Source organism: Tachysurus vachellii, chromosome 14, assembly GCF_030014155.1.
Source record: "Tachysurus vachellii isolate PV-2020 chromosome 14, HZAU_Pvac_v1, whole genome shotgun sequence".
Lineage (NCBI taxonomy): Eukaryota > Metazoa > Chordata > Actinopteri > Siluriformes > Bagridae > Tachysurus > Tachysurus vachellii.
In genome coordinates, this window is record NC_083473.1 from 10407964 (window position 1) to 10429241 (window position 21278).

General features: G+C 36.6%; 1 protein-coding gene across 1 annotated transcript in view; it reads right to left on the bottom strand.

Moving 5' to 3' along the window:
- Nucleotides 1-833: 833 nt before the first annotated feature.
- Nucleotides 834-21278, bottom strand: part of LOC132856940 (complexin-1-like) — a 36027-nt gene continuing 15582 nt past the window's right edge. The window contains exons 3-4 of the mRNA XM_060886838.1: nt 5067-5242; nt 834-1712 (exon numbers count right to left, since the gene is read on the bottom strand). Coding sequence (XP_060742821.1) covers nt 1515-1712; nt 5067-5242 — 374 coding nt within the window. The 3' untranslated portion in view covers nt 834-1514. The remainder of the gene's footprint in view (nt 1713-5066; nt 5243-21278) is intronic.

Below are 21278 nucleotides of genomic sequence, written 5' to 3' on the forward strand. Positions count from 1 at the left end.
TAAATAAAGGAGCCAAGAATCTTAAAAACACAGGCCGAGGCATCATTGAAACTCACGGCTCAGAAAACCAAACCCAGCTTTAAACCCACGCTGAAACTCACACTGACAAAAAAAAGAGAAAAGAAATTCTCCGCTCTCTACTTTCTTCTGCAAGACACTTTTTTCGCTAGACATGTCTCAAGTCTTTAGTTTGACTGAAACTAGTAAGACAACACAGCATCTGTACACTAACATTCTTGAATTAATTATTAAGCTTGAAATACACAATGGTGAAGATTGTCTGTTATTGCTGATCTGGGACAAGGTTCCCATAATTAACCAACGGACACATCTTCATTCAAAAAACAAATATTGCACTGTTGTCACTGTCTGCTCACTTAAAGTGTACGCACAACTGAGTTGTGGGTAGAAACAATTATGTAAACACTGAATTACTATATTCATTATTGTACAGAGATGACAATGAAGATTAAATATATGGATTTATATATATATATATATATATATATATATATATATATATATATATATATATATATATATATATATATATATCTTGAGCCCTATTGGTCCAATTGTAGTAGTACGCGCACAATGTTGCCCTTCGATTTACAGTAGGAGCTAAGCTAAGCTATTTTGATTTAATATAGCACCTAGCTCTATGCTTTCACTAATTGTGACTACATTAACATGCCTGAATCCACATCAACACACTTTTAGAGAGTTGTGGTACAATGAGTTAACACACAAGAAATGTACTTTCGTTTCTAAAGGAAGAGCTTTATATGTATATACGCTAGTATGTATGAGTCAACAAAATCAAAAAAACAGAGTTATTGCCTTAAATATCAATGTATTTCATCTAAAAAGTCAAATGAAGTGGTATACAGTGCATTCACAAAATCTTCATGCTTAAAAAAAATAATAAAAACGATGATTCCTCCCCCTTACTTATTTCCATTTCCCAGGACTTCCAGTCATTTACTACAATTTAAAATAATTACATTATGATAAATGGTATCGTGGTGCTTTACATACAATTATACTCCTCTACCACATGAATTTAACAATAATATCTTTAACAGAACAGCAAACTTTAATCAAAAATACGATATGGTTTGGAGGACTTTCTCCAAGTTAGAATTATGGCTTTTACTCTTAGTAATTGTGTATATATATATATTGATATATTCTGGTATTCATATATAGTCTTTTTTATAAGCTATTTACAAACAAAATGTGTGGTGCTTGTGTAATTAACGTTGTCATTCCATCGTCTGGACTCTGCCATTAAATGTGTCTTTAATTTGAAAAGGAACATATATTTGCAATTTTAGTGCACAATTCTAGGCATTATTTCTGGATCTAACACTCCAAATTAAAGACTTCAATGATGGCATGTTCATCGAGTCCAATGAGTTTGGAACTAATGAGTGAGTAAGGGATTAAGGGGTTGTGGGGGTGGATGTTATGGCGTTAATGACAGGTTTAATAACAACACTTTTATGACTGTGTTACTTCTTATTGAACATGTCTGCAAGAGGACCTGGGAGGAACTTCATGACTGTGTCAACAATACTTTCTTCTTCGTCCTCGTCGTCACCGCAGCCAGTGGGCACGGCTTTCTTCGGGCGAGTGAGACTGCCTTCAGACGCCTGCTCCATGGCAGCCTGAGCCTCAGCCTCCTTCTCCTCCTTCTTCTTAATACCATACTAAAGATACAAGAGACAACAATTAGAACAATTAGACCTGTCTAAGTTCATTTCTGCCTTTGAAATGTAATATGGCTTCTCAAATTGTTTGCAGTCAGGGGTCCCTTTAACTCTAAAATAATTTAGTAAACAGATTTATTTTCTGAACTATTTTCTTATTTTCATCCATTTATTCAGTTATTCAATTTTTTCTTTATATCGTCTATATTATTTAAGTGTATACAATATTTTTTAGGACCATAGTGTTTTTTTTATTTCTGACATTCCACCAACTGTACAAATTACTTCCAAGTTATCAAGTCATTATTTATGCTTCTTGTTTTTAAATTGTTGAAGTTTGTATAAAACCCATTTGATTAAAGTTACAATTTTAACCAATAATGTATCTATACTAATAATACTAATGTGTGTAAGTTAATAATGAAATCAATAGATAAATAAAAAAACCAACACGCAGACACTCTGGCTTTCTTTCACAGACCACTGATGACCCCGGAACCCTCCTTGAGAACTACTGGCTTATAGAACTGTATAACTTGGTGATTGCTTGTCTATAACTAAACGCATGACTTCATGCATATAACTGTAAGCCCTTGACTTGAAGCCAGTGACTCAAAGCCCATGACCGAAGAGTGCAACTGTATGTCCATGACTATAAGCTCATGATGTTGGCAGACTGCCACTTGGCAAATCTGCCCAATTCCTTCACTCTGACAATTAGCTTAGTGCTTCACAGAAATACATTTACATTACATGCATTTGTTCATTTAAAATAAATGTTCTGATTAAAATGCTGTGCCAAGTCCTGGCAGGGAAGACCACTTCATTATACATGTGTTTTAGATGACAAATGGCCCACTCTGTCTCCAAAGCGTCAGTGGCTCAAAATTAAACCTTATATATTTTGGCTTTTTTTTAGGTTTTAATGTTTCTTTTTTACTATTTAAAAGATATAGATTTTTTCAAAATGAATACTATGACAGTTGTGATAAACATTAGATAATTCATTTATTTTGTTTCTTTTGAGACAGTGTAATAAATAGATCTGGTTTTTATTCTGCCTACATATAGCACATAAACATGGATTGTAAGGCAAGGGATGTGGTTAAATCTGTATATTTTTATTTAGTTATTTAGAATGCAGAGTATTTGGAGTCATATGACGGTCCTTTGACGCATTAAACATATATAATAACACACACTGTTCCTGTGTCTCCTCTTAAATCCTCCTACAATTTAATGATATTTTATCTGTTCAGTAGACTAATAACTGTTTTACCATTAATATCATACATGGATGAGCCTTGGCTTTTAAGCTCTTGAGAGTTACATTAAAGCACATTCCTGCAAAACCCTAAAGTTCAACACATTGGATCTTCTTTAGTATTTCAGTCACATCTTCAGAAAATGTCGGAATACAGTCAGAATCCTTGTGATAAATTAGACCCTTGGGGCGAGCCAAAGAAATGCCTTCCTTTATGCTCTAGATGCACACTACGAGGCTTTGCATATAAATTTTATCTGTTCTAATCAAACTCCGTTAGCTCACAGTTGGAAATAATTTACCATTTCATGCTTCCATGCACATAGTCCATTAGCTCCAAAAACCAACATAACCTAACAAAATCCTCACCATTTAACAACTGCTACTTAGTAATTCTAACAGACGATACACACAGCATTGGGCCAACAAACATTTCAAAGCCTGTTATCGATTTTACACATAGACTACCTGCAACAAGCAATGAAACAGTCACCACATTGGAAAGTGTGTTAATGGGAAGTGAGAAGCCTTGTGTAAAAAGGACACATCTATTCAAAGTAGGGAATCTCACTGTTGGCACACAGTGGGATTCCTATTTAGCATTATAAAAATTGTCTTTTCTTTTTTTAATCTTCTATGGCTTACTGGTCTTACTCTTTTTTCTCTGTTATTTTATTTTTCCAAAATTTACAGTTGTTTATTGAGTGGCATAAATCACTTATTACCATTTACCAAAGTATGCTATATGGTTCTTTCTTATACAGTTGGAAGCACACAATTGTATAGAATGTCTTTGTATGCTGTAGAGAACCTGAACCCGTTCCAGCATGACCCTGTACCAAGCATGCTCCATGAAGACATGTTTTCCAAAGTTTTTATGGAATAACTGACATGTACTGCACAGAGCCCTGACCTCAACCCCACTGAACACCTTTAGGATGAACTGGAACACTGACTGCACACCAAGTCTCCTCACCTGACATCACTGTCTAAGCTCAATAATTTGCTTGTGGCTGAATGATAAAAGACTCACAGCCAAAATGTAATGAAAAGTCTTCACAGAAGAGTTATTATGATAGGGAGACATTAGGGAGTCTAATGATTAGAAGTCCACAAAGAAAACCTGTCTTACTTACTTAATATTATACTTGAGCATACTTCATTATACTTCTAAAAAGCAATTTCATTTATATGAGTGTGTTAGTTTATTGTGAATCTAGCCCAAAAATCCAGTAAATGACAATAATCCTAACAAAATAAGATTAATTATAAGATTTTTTAAATTACAGAAATATTGTTACTAATACTAAATGTGCTATCAATGGTGTCATGAGTTGTGTATATGTGTAATTACCTGCATGTGAAAATTATGTCTAGTTATTCTGTATAATTAATGTTCTGCATTTATTATCTTTCTCAGGTACTATTAATGCATCTAAAGAACATTTATATGTCCATGTAATCCATGTTAATACAATAAAATAAATGATTTGATGATAGTTGACATGATGACATAATCTATGTGCAAAATGGCAATAAATTAACATAGATTTTTCAAATTGGTTAAATAAAGTACAGTGAACTTTAAATCCTTCATGTAATGAGTGAACAGATGAGAGCCTGTTTCTGTGTCCATCTCTGAACCAGTACTGTGAAAAACAAATCTGTGTGGCAGTTTTACAGCAGAGGTTAAGGATACTCGGTCTGTTTGTGTAAAGCAAAATGCACAGCAAGGCTAAGCTGTCACTTTTCCCCTCCTCTGGATCAACACAAGCATCCCATTGTCCTTTCTACCTGATACACAGACTACCACTCGGCAAATATTTGTCTGCTTATCTCAGCACACACCTCTTTTTAGCAACACAAGCATATCTGTACTGTATGTATGAGTAATAATATGGTGGTAACCTTGAGACTATCATATAAGATTTATAAATGCACTATAATATATTGCGTGACCCCAGAAGAATTTAATTATCTCAGCTATAGCCTTAAATGAGCCTTACATTATTATATTATGTATAAATTGCTATATTATTATTATCAGATATTTTCTAAACAGATAATACATTTGTAAGAAGTTATCTTACCTTATCCCTGATACCCTGTCGAAGTGATTCTCTCTCTGCCTCCATTTTTGCATATTTAGCCTTTCTCTCTTCCTCTTGCTGTCGGAGAGCCTCTTGTCTTTCCTCTTCCTTCTTCTCGGCATCAGGGTCTTTCTCTTCCTTTTCTCCTAGCATTTTGCCCATGTCTTTGGTCGCCCCTAACAAAAGAGAAAAAGAAAACCAGACGAATCAAAGGACTTCAGATGACTAGATATCACGATGCAATACATCACCCTGTGAATTCTCTTTAACACGATCAGGATGGGGAAAAAAGAAAATAAATGAGCTTTCTCACTTATTCTGTTTCTTTTATATCCCCCCACTGTGTCTGCTGCTGTCTGTTTCAATGCAGCGGTGGGACAGAAGGGACAATGGGTCAGAACAGTACAACATTAACACAGTGAGAGAGATGGCAGGATGTGGACCAGCAGATAATAAGTTCTGATTATCTCAACTATCCATTCATCACAGACGCAGCCAGAGCTTTTTAATGTCCCTGAATGTGCACATTAGCAGCGGCTGTATGTGTTTCAGTCTAGTTCTCTACTGTTGCTTGGACTGCATTAGTGGAACGTCCGGTCTTGTCTGACTGCTGACTGTCTGCACCAAAACGCCTGCCACAGTCAGTTCTAGACTCAAAGATGTATATTGTACATGACAGAAAATTTCTGGATAAATGGAAGCTGTACTTTTCATCTAACACAGAGCACAATCGATTTACTTGATGTTTAATGTGTAGTATAGTACGGCACACAGCATAAACCTTTTGAATGCAATTTGCTACTAATGTGCAACTTAATATGATAAATCAAAACAAGGTCAAAACAACTTTCCACAATTTCTCCCTTCTGTGTCCATAAATGATAATGGAATCTGATCAGTGTGGCAGGAATGGATTAAGAGGAAGTACACGCCTTTTGTATTAAAAAAGCATCTTCATTTTGCATAAGTATTAAAATGGCTGAGATTTTATGAGACGATATGAGGAGGAAACCTTGAGAGAAACCAGACTCTAAAGTGAACCTATCCTCATCTGGAGAGTGTGACTATACAACTGTGCATAGTCAAGAGGAGTTCTATAACCAGGAGCTTTAGCGCAACCTATAAATCAGCATAATTTCTGAATTCGTTATAGATTCAACACTAATTCCTTCCAGCCTGCGTAACAGTAAGGACACAATAATAGTACTTGGGTCATGTCTAACTGCATTTAACTGTAAATTTGTGTGTTTAGAACATTCCTCTGTTCTGCAGTAATCTTGTTTGAGTAAATTGAAATGACTTTTTCTTCACCTGACATAGTCAGTAACCTTGAGTGGTGCTTCACTTTACATCATATGTTAGCTTTTAGATATCTATGGATTTTCATATTTGAGGTATACACTGGAAAATATGCAAGATATCCTTGAAGTTTTGCTTGTCAAAGCAAGCAAAGTAATCTTTTCTCTGGAGGAAGTGGTGAGGACCACTTCTACTTTATTTTAACTGAAACCCCTAAAAAAAAGATCAAGCTAGAGTGTTTCAACAAGCAATTCAATTCAACTCAATTTAATTCAATTTGTATAGCTTTTTTTTTTTAAATATACATTGTCACAAAGCAGGATTTCGATCTCTTATGAGCAAGCCAGAGACAGAAACATTGGCAAGGGAAATACGTACTCCCTGAGACAACACAAGGAAGCGAAATCGAGTCTCTAAAAAAGGAACCCATCTTCTTCTGGGCGACATCGAACCGTGGGACAATAAATCATTAGAGTATACAGTTGCAGCAAACATGTCAGATCTGATCAATGTAGATTTATTCAGGAAACTCGTATCAAACTGCAAGTACTCCGATAGAGACAGGACATATCATTGCATTTTTATATAATATAATATAATATAATATAATATAATATAATATAATATAATATAATATAATATAATAGCTCCGTTTTAATGAGGGATTTCTGTGACGTATCATAAACACTGTCATTTTCTGGCACTGTATTAAACAACTTGTGAAACAACTTTAGATGATGTAGGTTTTACACAATTACAAAGCTATTACTGTGTTTCATATAGCACACTTGTGCCTTTATTAGTCTGATCGATACCTGGACAAGAGACACCACTACTCTATTAGAAATGATTTTTTTTTTTTACAAACACAGAAACCTCTTTCACATTCCACAACCTTGTTCCCTTTACCAGTTTAAAATGGATTTAAAGTCTTTATATCGTAGAGAGGTTGAATCTAATTGGTCAGAATGTCTTTGAAAGATTTTCTATAACAGCACGGTTCTGATGTGCTTTTCCTAATACTTTGTTGTTTTTATTGTAACAATGCACAGGGATTTGTATGTTTGTAAATGTTGATATGGTGAAGTTTTCTGTAAGTAGATATATATTTAGCATATATTATATATTTTTATGAGTCTCCTGTGTCAGCGCTTTTTATCGGTCAGCGGTAGTGCTGTAACTATAAATTATAAGAGTACAGACATGGGAAAGACTTTAGGACAAAGGTCTTAGTGGTTTTTAGTAACATGACAAGCTGTGTGTTTTTTTAAATTATTTACCCCAGGAGTAAAAATACAGGATTGTGATTAAATAAATAATCTGTTGAACAATAGGAACTGTTTCATGGATGATCAAAAACATTAAGTATAACTAAATGGATCAAATGTATGTCATTCTTTAATTAATTTGGAAATTGATATGCTGTAAGTGGTACCTTTGAGACATAGGGTATTGAGAAATATATTTATATGGATTAAAATATTGTGCTTTATAAGATAAAGGCAGCTTGTGCTGATAACTCGAGGGCCATAGTGAATATGAGTAAATTTACAAAAGAGAGAAATATAGGTACATATTTCATATTCTGTTGGTAATTGGAGCAGTTGGGCGAAAATCGAAACATCCTCACATCCTGAGTGACACTGTATTGGGTTGTGTTCTTACAGAAAGTGAATTCATTTTTGCCCTGAATATCATCCTGAATGCCGTTAGCAACCTCTGGGTCTGATATTCATCGGCATTTATTCCCTGTGGTCAACATTTTGCCTAGGGAGAGTCAACACATTAAGTGTTCCTTGGATAATCTTGCATCACAGACATTTTGCTAGAATATATGATATTAGAATAATGCAGTCAAACCATTTCGGTGTCCTGTATTTATAGACCTACTGGTGGATTAGTCCATTAAATTCCGAGGTTAGTGTTCAGTTATTCAAGTGGTGCTACTATGAATTATGCAGTAACTATATAGTAATAAAATTAATTGCAAAGATGGGAACTCCTGGGAGTAAATGATACAGAGCTACAAAAAAATACCAAAATATTTATTCAGGGTTATACAAAGAAAAGAAAAGACAAGTAGTTCCTGTTTTGCTAAAAAAAAAAAAAAAAAATACATTATTTTTGCTCTTGCCAGCATTTGTCAAACAAGCAAACAATTTTGATTTGGTTAATGAGAAACTCCCTTCACACACATAAAAGTATGTACGTTTCTTCACCAATCTGTGTGTGTGGGTGTGTATGTGTTTGCCGTTCCCAATACATCTCTGCACTTTCTTGCATTACTGATGAGTACATTAACACTGCAGATTTCTCCGGTCTGAGCTCCTACGTGTTTCATTATCTGTTTTTAATTAAGGCTGTTTTCTCCTGCATTGCTATCTCTCCACCGTGCAGCGCTGCTAATCTGAGCTCTTAAGGCTAATTAGCTCAAGTGATCGTGACAGAGTTGCCATGCCGCCAAGTGAGACAGCTGTGTCCCAGAAGCCTTTGCGCCATTGCAGTGGAGATCTGTGCTGCCAACTGTGCAGGAACTCAGCAAGTGGTTCAGCCAGGCACAGTAAGATCACCCTGTGATCTGTTTATAGCAAGCCGGTGGCTGGCTTGAACCTAAAAAGCCTGGGACTGCTTTGTTAACCGTACTGCGGTTAATATTGAGGGGAGTTTTTTTTCTTTTGGTTTTTAAATGTGTTCACAGAAATTAATTTGTGTGGATAGATTTGAAAGAGTTGATAGTAAAAGATTTGAAAGAGTTGAAAATTACTGATAGTAATTTTGTTGAATTATTGATAAGAAATAGAGAAAAACATCTTCCAAAATCCTAGTTATGCTGAACATGTGACAGGCAAAAAAATACTGCATCATAAAAACAATAAGAACGTTTTAATATGCAAATGCAGGATATTTATCATTTCTGCATGTTCATAGAATCGAGAAAACTACAGATGCTTTGTAAATTATATTTCATCAGTGTCAGAGTGTATAGCAGGACTTGGTAATATAGCTGAATTTTAATGCAATTAAATGTGTTTATCATATCATTACTGCCACTAACCATGTAATGTAAAACTTGTGAAACTATAAAAACTGCAGATGCTGTATGTTTTATGCAATTACAGAATTATTACTATGACTTATGCAGTAATGCCTGTATACAGACGATGCAATATTATATACACACACACACACACAAACACACACACACACACACACACACACACACACACACACAAATCCAGGGTGTCCCCTGCCTTGTGCTACAGGTTCTTATGTAACCATGTGTAGGATACACAGTACAAAAAATGGATGGTTGGATATAATAATTGCAAACAGACAAAAAACAAATAAATAAAAGATTTGTTTGTCTAGTATGACAGGAAAATTACTATGATTGAAATACTGTTCTATATAAGATAAAGGCTTGATAACTTTATTCTGGATCAATATTCTAAAGCCCCCGGGCCATATTTTATGCAAAAGGTGCTTCTTGGGTATAGTATTGATATCTTTTTATATGGAACCACCACACTGTCATTAATTCATTCATCCTAAATAACCACTTTGTCCCGATCAGAACTACAGTTGATCTGAAAACTACTTCTATAATACAAGTTCTATTGTTTCTATAGTAACAACATGCTTAAGGATTTGCATGGTGGACACTCTTCAGTTTCAGCACTTATATAACTGTCAGGGCACGGGTGCCTCCACGGAGCAGAATCAGAACCAAATGCAGGGATAAAAAAGTGGGTTCATTAAGTAAAACAACAAAATTACAAACACATGGAAAACAATAAAGAAAAGATTAGGCAACTAAAGTCACAAAACAAAAACAGAAACCAGGAGACACAATAAGGACTCAGAAAACAACAAGCACAAGGTATACAGTATATAGGGAGGACAATCAGTGAGACAGACACAAGGAACAGGAGTGCAGAGGCAGGAATGGATTAAGGCTCTGGGCAGGGCAAACACACATGAGCAATAAACAAAAACAAAGACATATGGCACAAGACATAAACATACCGCTACTGGAACACTCCTTACTGCACAGGCAGGAAAGCCATCCATGACACTATCAAACTGAAGTGGAGCTGTAACTTTAGATTTTCAAGACAGTGGACATCTTGATAAACATGGCAAGCTATTTTTTTTATTATTATTATTTTCTAGAGAAGAAAAATAAAGGCTGCTAAGAGAATGACAGCATTAAACATAATAAATATGTGTATAAATGTGTTTATGATATTATTTCATTAATAGGAAATTTGAAACTGATTTGTTGAAAGTGGAATAAAACACTTTGGGACATGCTAATATAGTGCAGTGGTGGCTCAAGAAGTTAAGAGTTGAGGATCGGGATTCAAGCACCAGAACTGTCAAGCAGCCACTGTTGGGTTCTACATGCATGTTGCATGCTCTCTGCTCTAGGGGTTCTCTATCATGGCTGACCCTGTGCTCTGACCCCAACATCCAAAGTATTTCACCGCTATAATGTGACAAATAAATGCTTCTTATTGGAAAATAATCAACTTTGGGGTGGTAGCTATAACTCTGCTTCATGACTGGCTGCAGCACATCAAACAACAGATTATTTTTCTGTAACTCCATTGGGTATGATTTTGTACACAGCAAACTATAAAACCTGGGCTGAAGCTTCAGTTAGTAGAAAGCTTTCTCTATGCTCAATCTAGGTAACAACTATGGAGCAGCATTTCTATTGTCAAACTTCAAGGGTGTTCTCTACAATCTGACACTGCTCTGTCATTCAAGATTCTAAAACAGGTAGAAGAGAGGATGTGATGCTCCATTTTGAAAAAGCTCTGACCGTGACTTAAAATGGCCTGCATTATGCAAAAATCTGCAGTGTATGTGTGACAGTGTGAGAGAGGATGAAAGTGATGGAACTGGTATGCTCAATGGCTTGCATGTCCTTGAGCCTTTGTGTGTGTGTGTGTGTGTGTGTGTGTGTGTGTGTGTGTGTGTGTGTGTGCCCTCCCAGTGTGAGAGTGTGGGTGGAGGAGAACAAGCTGTGCCACTCTGTGTGAGCATGTGTGAGAGAGAAAGAAAAAAGTGTGCAAGAAATGTATGCATTGGTGAACACTTCTTTGCTTGCGAATGTGTGCATGCATTCCAAGAATATGTGTCTGCAGGACTGCTTGTATGTGTGTTTGCACGTGTGTGTGTTTGCACATGTGTATGTGTGAGGGAAGGTCATGGCCATGCACTGAAGGACACTGAAAGGCGCAGTGGAATCCCTGTGGAGCTGAGACATGCATGTGGAGCTGCGGGAGAAGCTCAAGGACTCTGTGTTCTATCTCTTCCATCTGTCATTTAGTGACACCTGCTCTAGGAGCAAAGCCCAGCGCCCCACCTTGCCTCCCACCGAGACATCAACTTCCCTCTCTGTAGAAAATAAACCACACAGAAACCTACAGCCTTCAGCACGCCCTTGTTTTAGATACTGTACAAACAGAAGTGAGTTGACCTTTCTACTTGCGCTATTACATCATCGTTATAAATCTTTTGGAACTTTTAAGACGCATTAAAAATGATCAGACAGCTCACAGCTTTTCTTAAGACCTAATTTGGAGGAAATTACTTAAAATAATGTCCATCTTTTTAGGTTTTTACCATGTTGACCCCATCCAGTATACTTCATTTAGTTATTGCTAATTTCTTTTTAGTTCTTCTCCTATCTAGTCCTCTAGGAGTAGGAGTGCAGACCTACATGAAGCGATCACAGCAAAGGTGGACACCTGTTCTTGAAGGATAGCCCTTGCCATTCTAGGTACGTGTAAGTATAGATTAATATATCTAATACAGTGTATCTTTAACACTGCCTAGTGTCGATCAATAGCTGATAGCCTTAACTAATCTTACCATATACCAGATACTTATAGTGTCAAGTACAGTAAAGTATCTTGAAAGGTGAAAGGTTCAAATGAAAGGTGTGCCTACTTCCTGTTTCATGGATGTCCCCAAGATGTTATTTTGTTGGGTTCAAGTCTAAAGGATGTCCTTTCCAACACCCACAGTACAAGCCAAGAATATCATCTTACTGCTCTAGAAATATGACCAATAAGTACAAGTGCAGAATGTCCTTTCATTGTCAGATGGTAAGATGGTGTCATAACTGTAGTCAATTCAAATATAGAAACTGTAACAATAGAGCATTTCTAGCACTTTTAGCAAAGTAAACATTTAGCTCCTTGTTAGCTAGTTTTGCTGTATGTCCTAGATTGTTGTTGAGGCAAGAGAAACTTTGGTGCTATGAGAAGGAGAACTTATTGTTACCTGCCTTCTGCTGACCATGGTCTGTTTTATGTGATAGCCAAATGTTAAAAAACACCCTTTTAGAGCCTGTTAGGGATCTGTCCAGTGAGGCATAGTGAGAGAGCTGACCAGCAGAAAGTGCCTTAATAAGTGTTTTATATGAACACAGAGACTAGACTACAAGAAGCTTTCTTACTAAATCTCTCTAGAGGAAATGGGATAAAATGGCACAAGATACGTCATGGAAGATTTCATTGCTATTATCATCCCCAGCCTGCACACAGAGTGCAGTAATATGGAAGTGATGGCAGGGCCTGGAATTATTACATCTCTGATGGTGTGTATCATTTAACTTCCTGCTACTGTATCTAGCAGACAGGGATGCAAGGTGGTCATTTAAGTAACTACAGAATTTCCTATAAGTAATAAAGCACATATTATTATCTACAATGTATGACTTTGAACTTTTGGATATGATTTAACATTCATTCACAAAATTAAGAAAAGTTGTGACTTTAGTAAAAGAAGGGGGTCAATTTTATGCAAATAAAGATACAGTAGAAATAGTGAGTCAACTAGTGAGCTGAACTATGTGGATGCAAATACGCTCAACATAAACAATTTAAAATAAAATTCAAAATTTAATTTACTAAAGTATAATCGGGAATACGGAAGTTTATTAATGTTAATCACTTAATAAAATCCAACCACAGATGAAGAAAAGAAAAGAGACTGTGTTTTGTTTGAATCTAAATATTTTGTACTTGGTACCTAAATATTTTTCCTCTTTTGGATAACGGTGAATATTGAATATTGAATTGTAAAGAGTGCTGTACTTCTTTCTCTTGAATTTGCAAGCACTAAAGCTCCTGAACCAGTAGACATTATTGTAAGTAATCAGTCACACCACACTAGGCAAGTCAATTTCATTACTCCTACTCATTGCATGATCCTTTTTTTAAGCCATGTTTTATGCCTTCTGTCGGTTCCTGGCTTTAGAGATAAGGATGCACGAAAGCCATGTGTGCATAAAGTGATACAGTTACGCCTAGGACAGGATGGTACACTTGGTTGGGTACCAAAGATCGTGCAACACTTACAGCCCATTTACAGCTCATATGTCACTGGGCATGTGGGAAGATGACAACAAGGTTGAAACTACCTGTGGTTAAGAAATATTTCATGTAAATACAGAATTAAAGCAAATTCAGAATCCTGTCATTCAGGCCCCCTGATTGCCCTTTACTTCACTAGTGAAATATTTTGAGCAAGCGATGGAGATGAAAGAGAATGATAGAGGAGTTACTGAGGGGCCTGGCAGGTGGAGCCCATTTTAGATTCAGCTGAAATATTCACATATGCTGCGTCGGTCTAGGTGAGGACACACTGATCATTAGCGCGCAGTACAAATTCACATGTTCTGCCCAAAAGTGTTCAGCTCACTGGGTAAAACCTTTAAAATAATGTATATCATTTATCTCTAGCGATATCTAAAGTATCTTATTCTCTCTTTCAAAAGGATCTCAGATTATCATTTGGACCTACTGTACCTTATTTCAATGCTCCAGCACAAAACAGCATTTGAGTCAACTAACGCTAATAATGGCAGGTGAAAGAAGAAAAGAGAAAAACTGAGAATGATTCATGCAAAATAGAGTACACAGGGCTTAAAGAGCAGCTATAATAGAGAAGTGTAACACAAAAAAGTGTATGCAATGACAAGAAAAAATTCACAGCAGTCTTGCAATCTTTTATACCATAGCTTGTCAACTTGTGGGTTCGAGTCTCAGGCCGGCAATACCACGACTGAGGTGCCCTTGAGCAAGGCACCGAACCCCCCAACTGCTCCCCGGGTGCCGCAGCATAAATGGCTGCCCACTGCTCCAGGTGTGTGTTCACGGTGTGTGTGTGTTCACTGCTGTGTGTGTGCACTTTGGATGGGTTAAACGCAGAGAACAAATTCTGAGTATGGGTCACCATACTTAGCCTCACGTGACGTCACGTCACAACTGACTTCGGCAGACCCAACTAATGGAGATTTCAGCAAGGCATAGGCATGGGCTTTTTTTACAGACAAATTTATGGTTTCTTATAATCTTTTAGACTACATTCAAGATAATTACCTTGCAAATATATTTTTTGCACAGAAGGTTCCTCAGCTTTGAAAGACATTTATTTAACAAATAAAAATAACAGCAACATTTCCAAGCCACAAACAGCATCACAGACTGCCGTCTTTCCAGAAAACTGTCAAATACTGTACAAATAGTATTAAAGACAATTTAATAAAATACTAATTCACGAAAATTTACTGAAATACATTTTGCTAAAATGTTGCTAAAATATTCATTCATTCATTGATCTTCTACCGCTTATCCGAACTACCTCGGGTCACGGGGAGCCTGTGCCTATCTCAGGCGTCATCAGGCATCAAGGCAGGATTCACCCTGGACGGAGTGCCAACCCATCCCAGGGCACACATACACACTCATTCACTCACGCAATCACACACTAGGGACAATTTTCCAGAGATGCCAATCAACCTACCATGCATGTCTTTGGACCGGGGGGAGGAAACCAGAGTACCCGGAGGAAACCCCCGAGGCACGGGGAGAACATGCAAACTCCACACACACATGGTGGAGGCGGGAATCGAACCCCGACCCTGGAGGTGTGAGGCGAACGTGCTAACCACTAAGCCACCGTGCCCCCCTGTTGCTAAAATATATTTTAGTAAAAATTTGGACTTACTAATATATTAAGCATCATTTGATCTTTTCTAATGATAATAAACCTTATAGAGGGAATATAAAGAGATAAACCTTTTTCATTTGCATACTGTGCACATACCCCCTTGCCCCCTTGCCCCCTTGCCCTCTATCTGCAAAGTCAGATTGCTATGTGACAGGTGAATACATCACCTGTCACATAGCAATCTGACTTTGCAGGGGCCATCCCGATGGAACTGGCCTTTAATGGCCCTCTTTAACGGCTGCCTGCAAAGTTGATTTGACTTAAAAATGCTGATTAGCCATTAGGCTCCATTACAAATTACATAGTGCATGTTTGGATTGTCTGGTGCTGTAATTGTCGTTCTCTCTCACAATTAAACCACAACATTGTCTACTACGTTATTTGCATTCTACTAAATTGCCTTGATTATTTCATTCCTATTTTTCCATACTGTATATTCAATCAATTCTTTAAGATTTTATTCTAGATCTGATATTTACTTAAACCCTTTAATAACCTTTAGCTTGTTATAGTTATTTATTTATTCCAAAGCACATTGTTCAGTATCTACAATGTCATTTTCACAAATGAGGGGTTTAGATGTAGTGGGTTAAAAATCTCAACGCTCCTGAGAGATGCGACAGAAAAGTGTTTGGCCTATCATTTGGAGATCATGAGTTTGCATCCAGATTATGCTACATCCATCAATGGACATGAGCCCAAGAGAGCAAAATTGGCTATGAGCACAGAGGGGTGGTAAACCCCTATCACTCACAGTGACACTAGCCAATTATGGGCATCTGTGAGCTCATGCATGCATAAGGGGCTAGACTGAACTTTCTTATTACCATATAAACAGTAAAATGTGCAGTTACACTATACAAAGGAAGAAAATTTCACAGCTCCAGGTGTCATGCTATTACCATCATACTCATCTTGTACATTGCTAACCAGCCCAGATGAGTTTCTGATATAATCTGATATAACAGCTGTATTGCATTGTGGGACTCTGAGTCCAGTGTTTACTGCCTTTACTACTTCAACACTGAATTTCTCATTACTGTGAATTTTCCAGCATCACTGGAAAGAGTTTATTGAAAAAAAAAAGGCTCTTACACATTTGTTTTTAGAAGCTATCAATCTAACCCATGCTGAGATCACTGAGTTTTTTCCCCTCTTCTACAGTACCTGCGCAAGCAATGACATCAGAGCAGAACATATGAGAATGAACCATAAAAATAGAGCGCCAACAAAAAATTTACACCAGAATAACACACACATAACTACACACATAAGAAATATTTCAGTTTAAGCATGTTTAATGTGTTGCCAATTGGACTGCAACAAGACAGGTTTACTTTTGCTGACCTTTTGTTTTAGAAATTATATGTTAGTCTTTAGTTTATACCATTGATGAGGTTTTATTGCTGATTTTCGTTCTTAAACATGGTCATAGTGCAATCCACACTGTTTTATGCTGAAATGCTACATATTCTGAAGGTTGTACAGCTGTACAGTTTTTGATTGGCATTTGATAAAATTTTATTTTCCTCTTGACTGGACTGCTGTCAACTTGCACTGTTGCGTCTTTTCTCAGTGAAGAGTGTTGAAAGGTCAGACAGAATTTTGTATGTCCATTTGTTAAAGATTTTCTGAACGTATATTAGCATAGGGTTTGAGCACTGGCTAGATTGATTGATGTATAAATACGTTTTCTGTGGAAATATGTCTTTCGAATTCTTTCTGAATTCACAGGCAACTAGAAATGTTGCGTTGGTTGGATGTCGGTGGTCTACATGAATTATTTTATGAATTGTTGATACACATAAGAAGCCACAGAAACCAGAGTCATGACATTAGGGAATTAAATTCATATTAACTCAAACCAGAAATCAAAACAAGACATACATCCACATTCTTTCTCTTTGCCTGAAGTGATGCTTGTATTTTCTTTATTCCTCTTGTAACCTGAGACATTAGGCAGACTCGATTCTACAATATCTGTGACAACAGTGGCTCACCAGAGCGCAGTCTGTGACGTCTTCTCTTGAAAAATCACTCTTGTCGTCCTCCGTGTGACTCCCAGGAGTTGGCCATCAATCACACAGTCAATCTGATTCCACAGATAACTAACATCATTATTCAAATGGGGTTCACCCACATTCTCCTCACCCTCCACTCCAGTTTTGGAGAAATCTGTTTGGCTTCACTTAATCACACAATCTGTGAAAACCCATTTCAGGGCAATCCTATTCCCAGCATGAGGCTCCTGAGGGGTCAGAGCGACACTGCTGGGGATTTCCTGCATATCTTATTGGAATGCTATATTTAAATGCCTTCTCTCTAGTGGTTAAAATCCTGGATATTTTTTCCTAACCCATCCTTTTAAATGCATCTGTCACAGCCAGGCAGAGCTATCGCTGTTGGTGAGTGAAAAAAATCAACCACGACTTCAGAGAGATTTGTTCAGGCCAAGGACAGTGTGGTGCTCTTGAAGATTTATAAGTTCCCACACATAGCTAAGGAAGTTTGTTTGTTTGTTTGTTTATTCCAAATGCATGCCTACTTTGATCTCATTTAGTAACGAAGGGGAAAATCGATGCTGTTAGAAGATTCTAAAGACTCTAAGGTTTAAGAATACAAGTTAATTCCATGGTAAATCAGATCCTTGTTCTTCTTGCATCTCTTAGATATTTTTATTTTAATTACTTTTTCAGTTAGCCGTGTCACAATAAGGAATCATTACACACATTTCAGCACTGGCTCAATCTTGTTTAAGGCGAGACACCCAGCCTGACATTTAGAGGCATTTATCTTGGTGGAACCCTTATTGCACAGGTAACATCACATTTATAGTCTTTTTATTTGTAAACGGTTGACTTTATAAACTTCATAGCTCCACTGCTGATTCAGCCTGTTGGTCCAGTAATAATAGAACTTCCTTTAACATCCGCTTTGCAAAAATACTCCCAACCCTCTACTGAGGTGACTGAATACAAAAAGCACACTTCGAAATTGTCAGACTGAGCCATATAGTAATATAGTTGGACATTTCAAGGCTTTCAGACTGGAACACATTATTCTTTTTCTTTTTTTTACTACATTGAAACAAGTACATTTACATACAGATGTACGGAGGAATTTCTTAGATGCAAATACAGAGCACATTTTATTAAATAGATTGTGCCATTTCTGAATTCCAGTGTATGAATTTAGCTACTGAACCCTTTAAATGGCTGCAGTGAGATTAGCGACAGGCCTCATTGTGGAAATTACAACAGCTGGAACTGAGCCTAATTTGGCGGTCATGGTGAGTAGAGGCTTACACGCATCTATGATTTACAGTTGTGACACCAGTGAAGGGACACCGCACAGAAAGTGTTGATCAAAAATACTAAACATTAAAATCTCTCATCTTTCACTTATATTGCCAAGAATGATAAATAACAGTTATCAGTTTCAGCATTTTAACCTGTATTTATTACACAGCAAATGGAGGCTTATCAATTTCCAGAGTGACTCCAGGGTTGGAATGCACCACAGTTTGGTGTTTATCTAGCTTAGGCACTGCTCTTTCAGCAAAGTCTATCAACATCTGTGATCCAAATTGTACATGGCCCAAAGGATGCTTCCCAATACTCTAACTGATTACCTCTTTGCTTTCTAGATGCTCCATCTTAAAACCCATGACCTGAAAATTGACCAAAGTCTACCCACTATAAGAATGTATCAATTCTCTAAATTCTCTAAGGGAATCAAGGAGTAAACAGAAAGAAGCACTGGCTGAGCCCGAATTAACTGTGCCGAATTTCTGTGCTGCAATCTTTTTTGTTGTTATTGACACTTGCATGAGGTAAGCCTTCCAAAAACAGTCCAATAAAGTCATTTTTAAACATATTCCATTTGAGTTTGTCATCATGTGATGTGTATGCACATTTTGTGCCCAGTGACAGACAACACTGCTATGCAACGAGTTATTGATAAGTAATGTCACTAGGAGAGGGTGTCCAAGACCGCAACCATATACATATATCTGTCATACAATAAATACTAATTCTCATAAACTCATCTCCATACATATTTTATTAAAAACCAATAATTACTTTTCCAAATAATGAACCATTAAAAAATTGCAGAAGATGATGTACCATTGTTTTGTTTGCATTTTAAGATTTTGTGCTTAACCATTTAGCTTCTATAGAGTTATTGTTGCAACAAGTAGAAAATACAACAAGCACAAACAATCATGCTACTCCATGCTGGGAGAGGAGTAACAGACAACAGTTAATGACATGGATACTATATTGGACGAGTGTCCAAAGATCATGTTATATATCAAAAAATGTTGAATTATATCTTAGTGTCAAAGTGTGTAGGTACATACCTTGCAACAATTTTAGAAGTACTTTAGGATTATGGCATAGATAATGTTTGTACATTAGTAATGTGTGTGACCTTGTGTCCCAAGGCTGAGAAAAGTCTCTTTCTTTTTCCAATGACAAATCTGTTTGGAATAGTTTCAAGTCTTTTATGGAGTTTTGAGATACAGCTGGTCTGGAAATTTTGGTGAAACCTTTTCAACCCTATTTAACAATGTTTATGAAGAAAAGAATTATGAAAATAAAAAAATCCCCCTAAGGCTGTAACATATCATGATTTACAGTGTGATAGTCTTGACATAACAGCACTCTCAAGATGTCATGAGAAAAAACGTGTGACAAAGGATTTCATCAGCTAAGATTATAATAATAGCCTACTTCTATGAGAGGATCTAACCTTGTACTTAGACAATTAAAGACTCTATGTAGAATCCTACAAAAGAAGGCTTTTTATTTCAGAACCTCTTAACTATTTACAAAACCATTTACTATCCAATTGAATAAGTGAAAAATTAAAAAACTTAGTGTGGGGGTTTAGCTACTGTTACTCTTATGCTGTTTATGCTAGAAAACTTAGAAAAATGTCTATACTCTAACATTTTTAACATTTCTAATAATGGTAAACACTGGTTAGTTCAGACAGCAATCAAACTATTCTACATACAGAATCCACATACATTTAGATGCTTAGTTGGTTCCTCTTTTATCTTTCTAGGAGAACATTTAAACTTTTACAGTGTGTAGAACAGCTGTTACTAAGAGGGTTCTAAGTAGAACCTCTTTGGAAAGTTATACTTAATATAAAAAAGCACAATATTTGAATGTGTGACATTTATACCACTCCTTGCTCTTCTTCAGCTGGCACCATCTTAGAGAAAATGCAGATGTTAAAAAATATGTCAGAAATCCACTGACAGAGCTAGCAGTTATTATGATTTATTTGTAGTGCCTTGCTATTAAGTAAGGTTGAGAATTGAGGTTACCAACACATTTCTGAGCTGTTTGCTTGCTTTCTGTTTTGGAGGCCATAGGTAATATATATATATATATATATATATATTCTCTAAACTTATGCTTTGACTTGATCTGCCCTTGTTAAACTGTATTCATTATATCCTTTGAAACGATAAAGTTAACTAACATAATTAACCATTTATAATGAATCAGATTATAGAGATTCAACACAGAACATTGCACAGAACATGATCAAAACATTGGAAAAGGAGCATATTTTTAGATAAACATTGGGGTTTTGCATAAGTAAAGTGCAACATTTGGGAAAATTAAGTCATCAGAGGTTTGATCTGGTGTAATTGATCAAACCACTTGTACCAGTCTGTGATGCTGCATTAATATCAAATACATCTCACCCCGTAGCCTGGTTTCCTTTCTACACTGCTCATTGAGCCGTACATTCAACCATACTGCAGTTGTTCATGATATGTGTATCTGCACCACTCATAGCATGTACGATGCGGTATGTGTATAAATACTGCCTTTGCTCCATTCCATTGCATAAGCCATT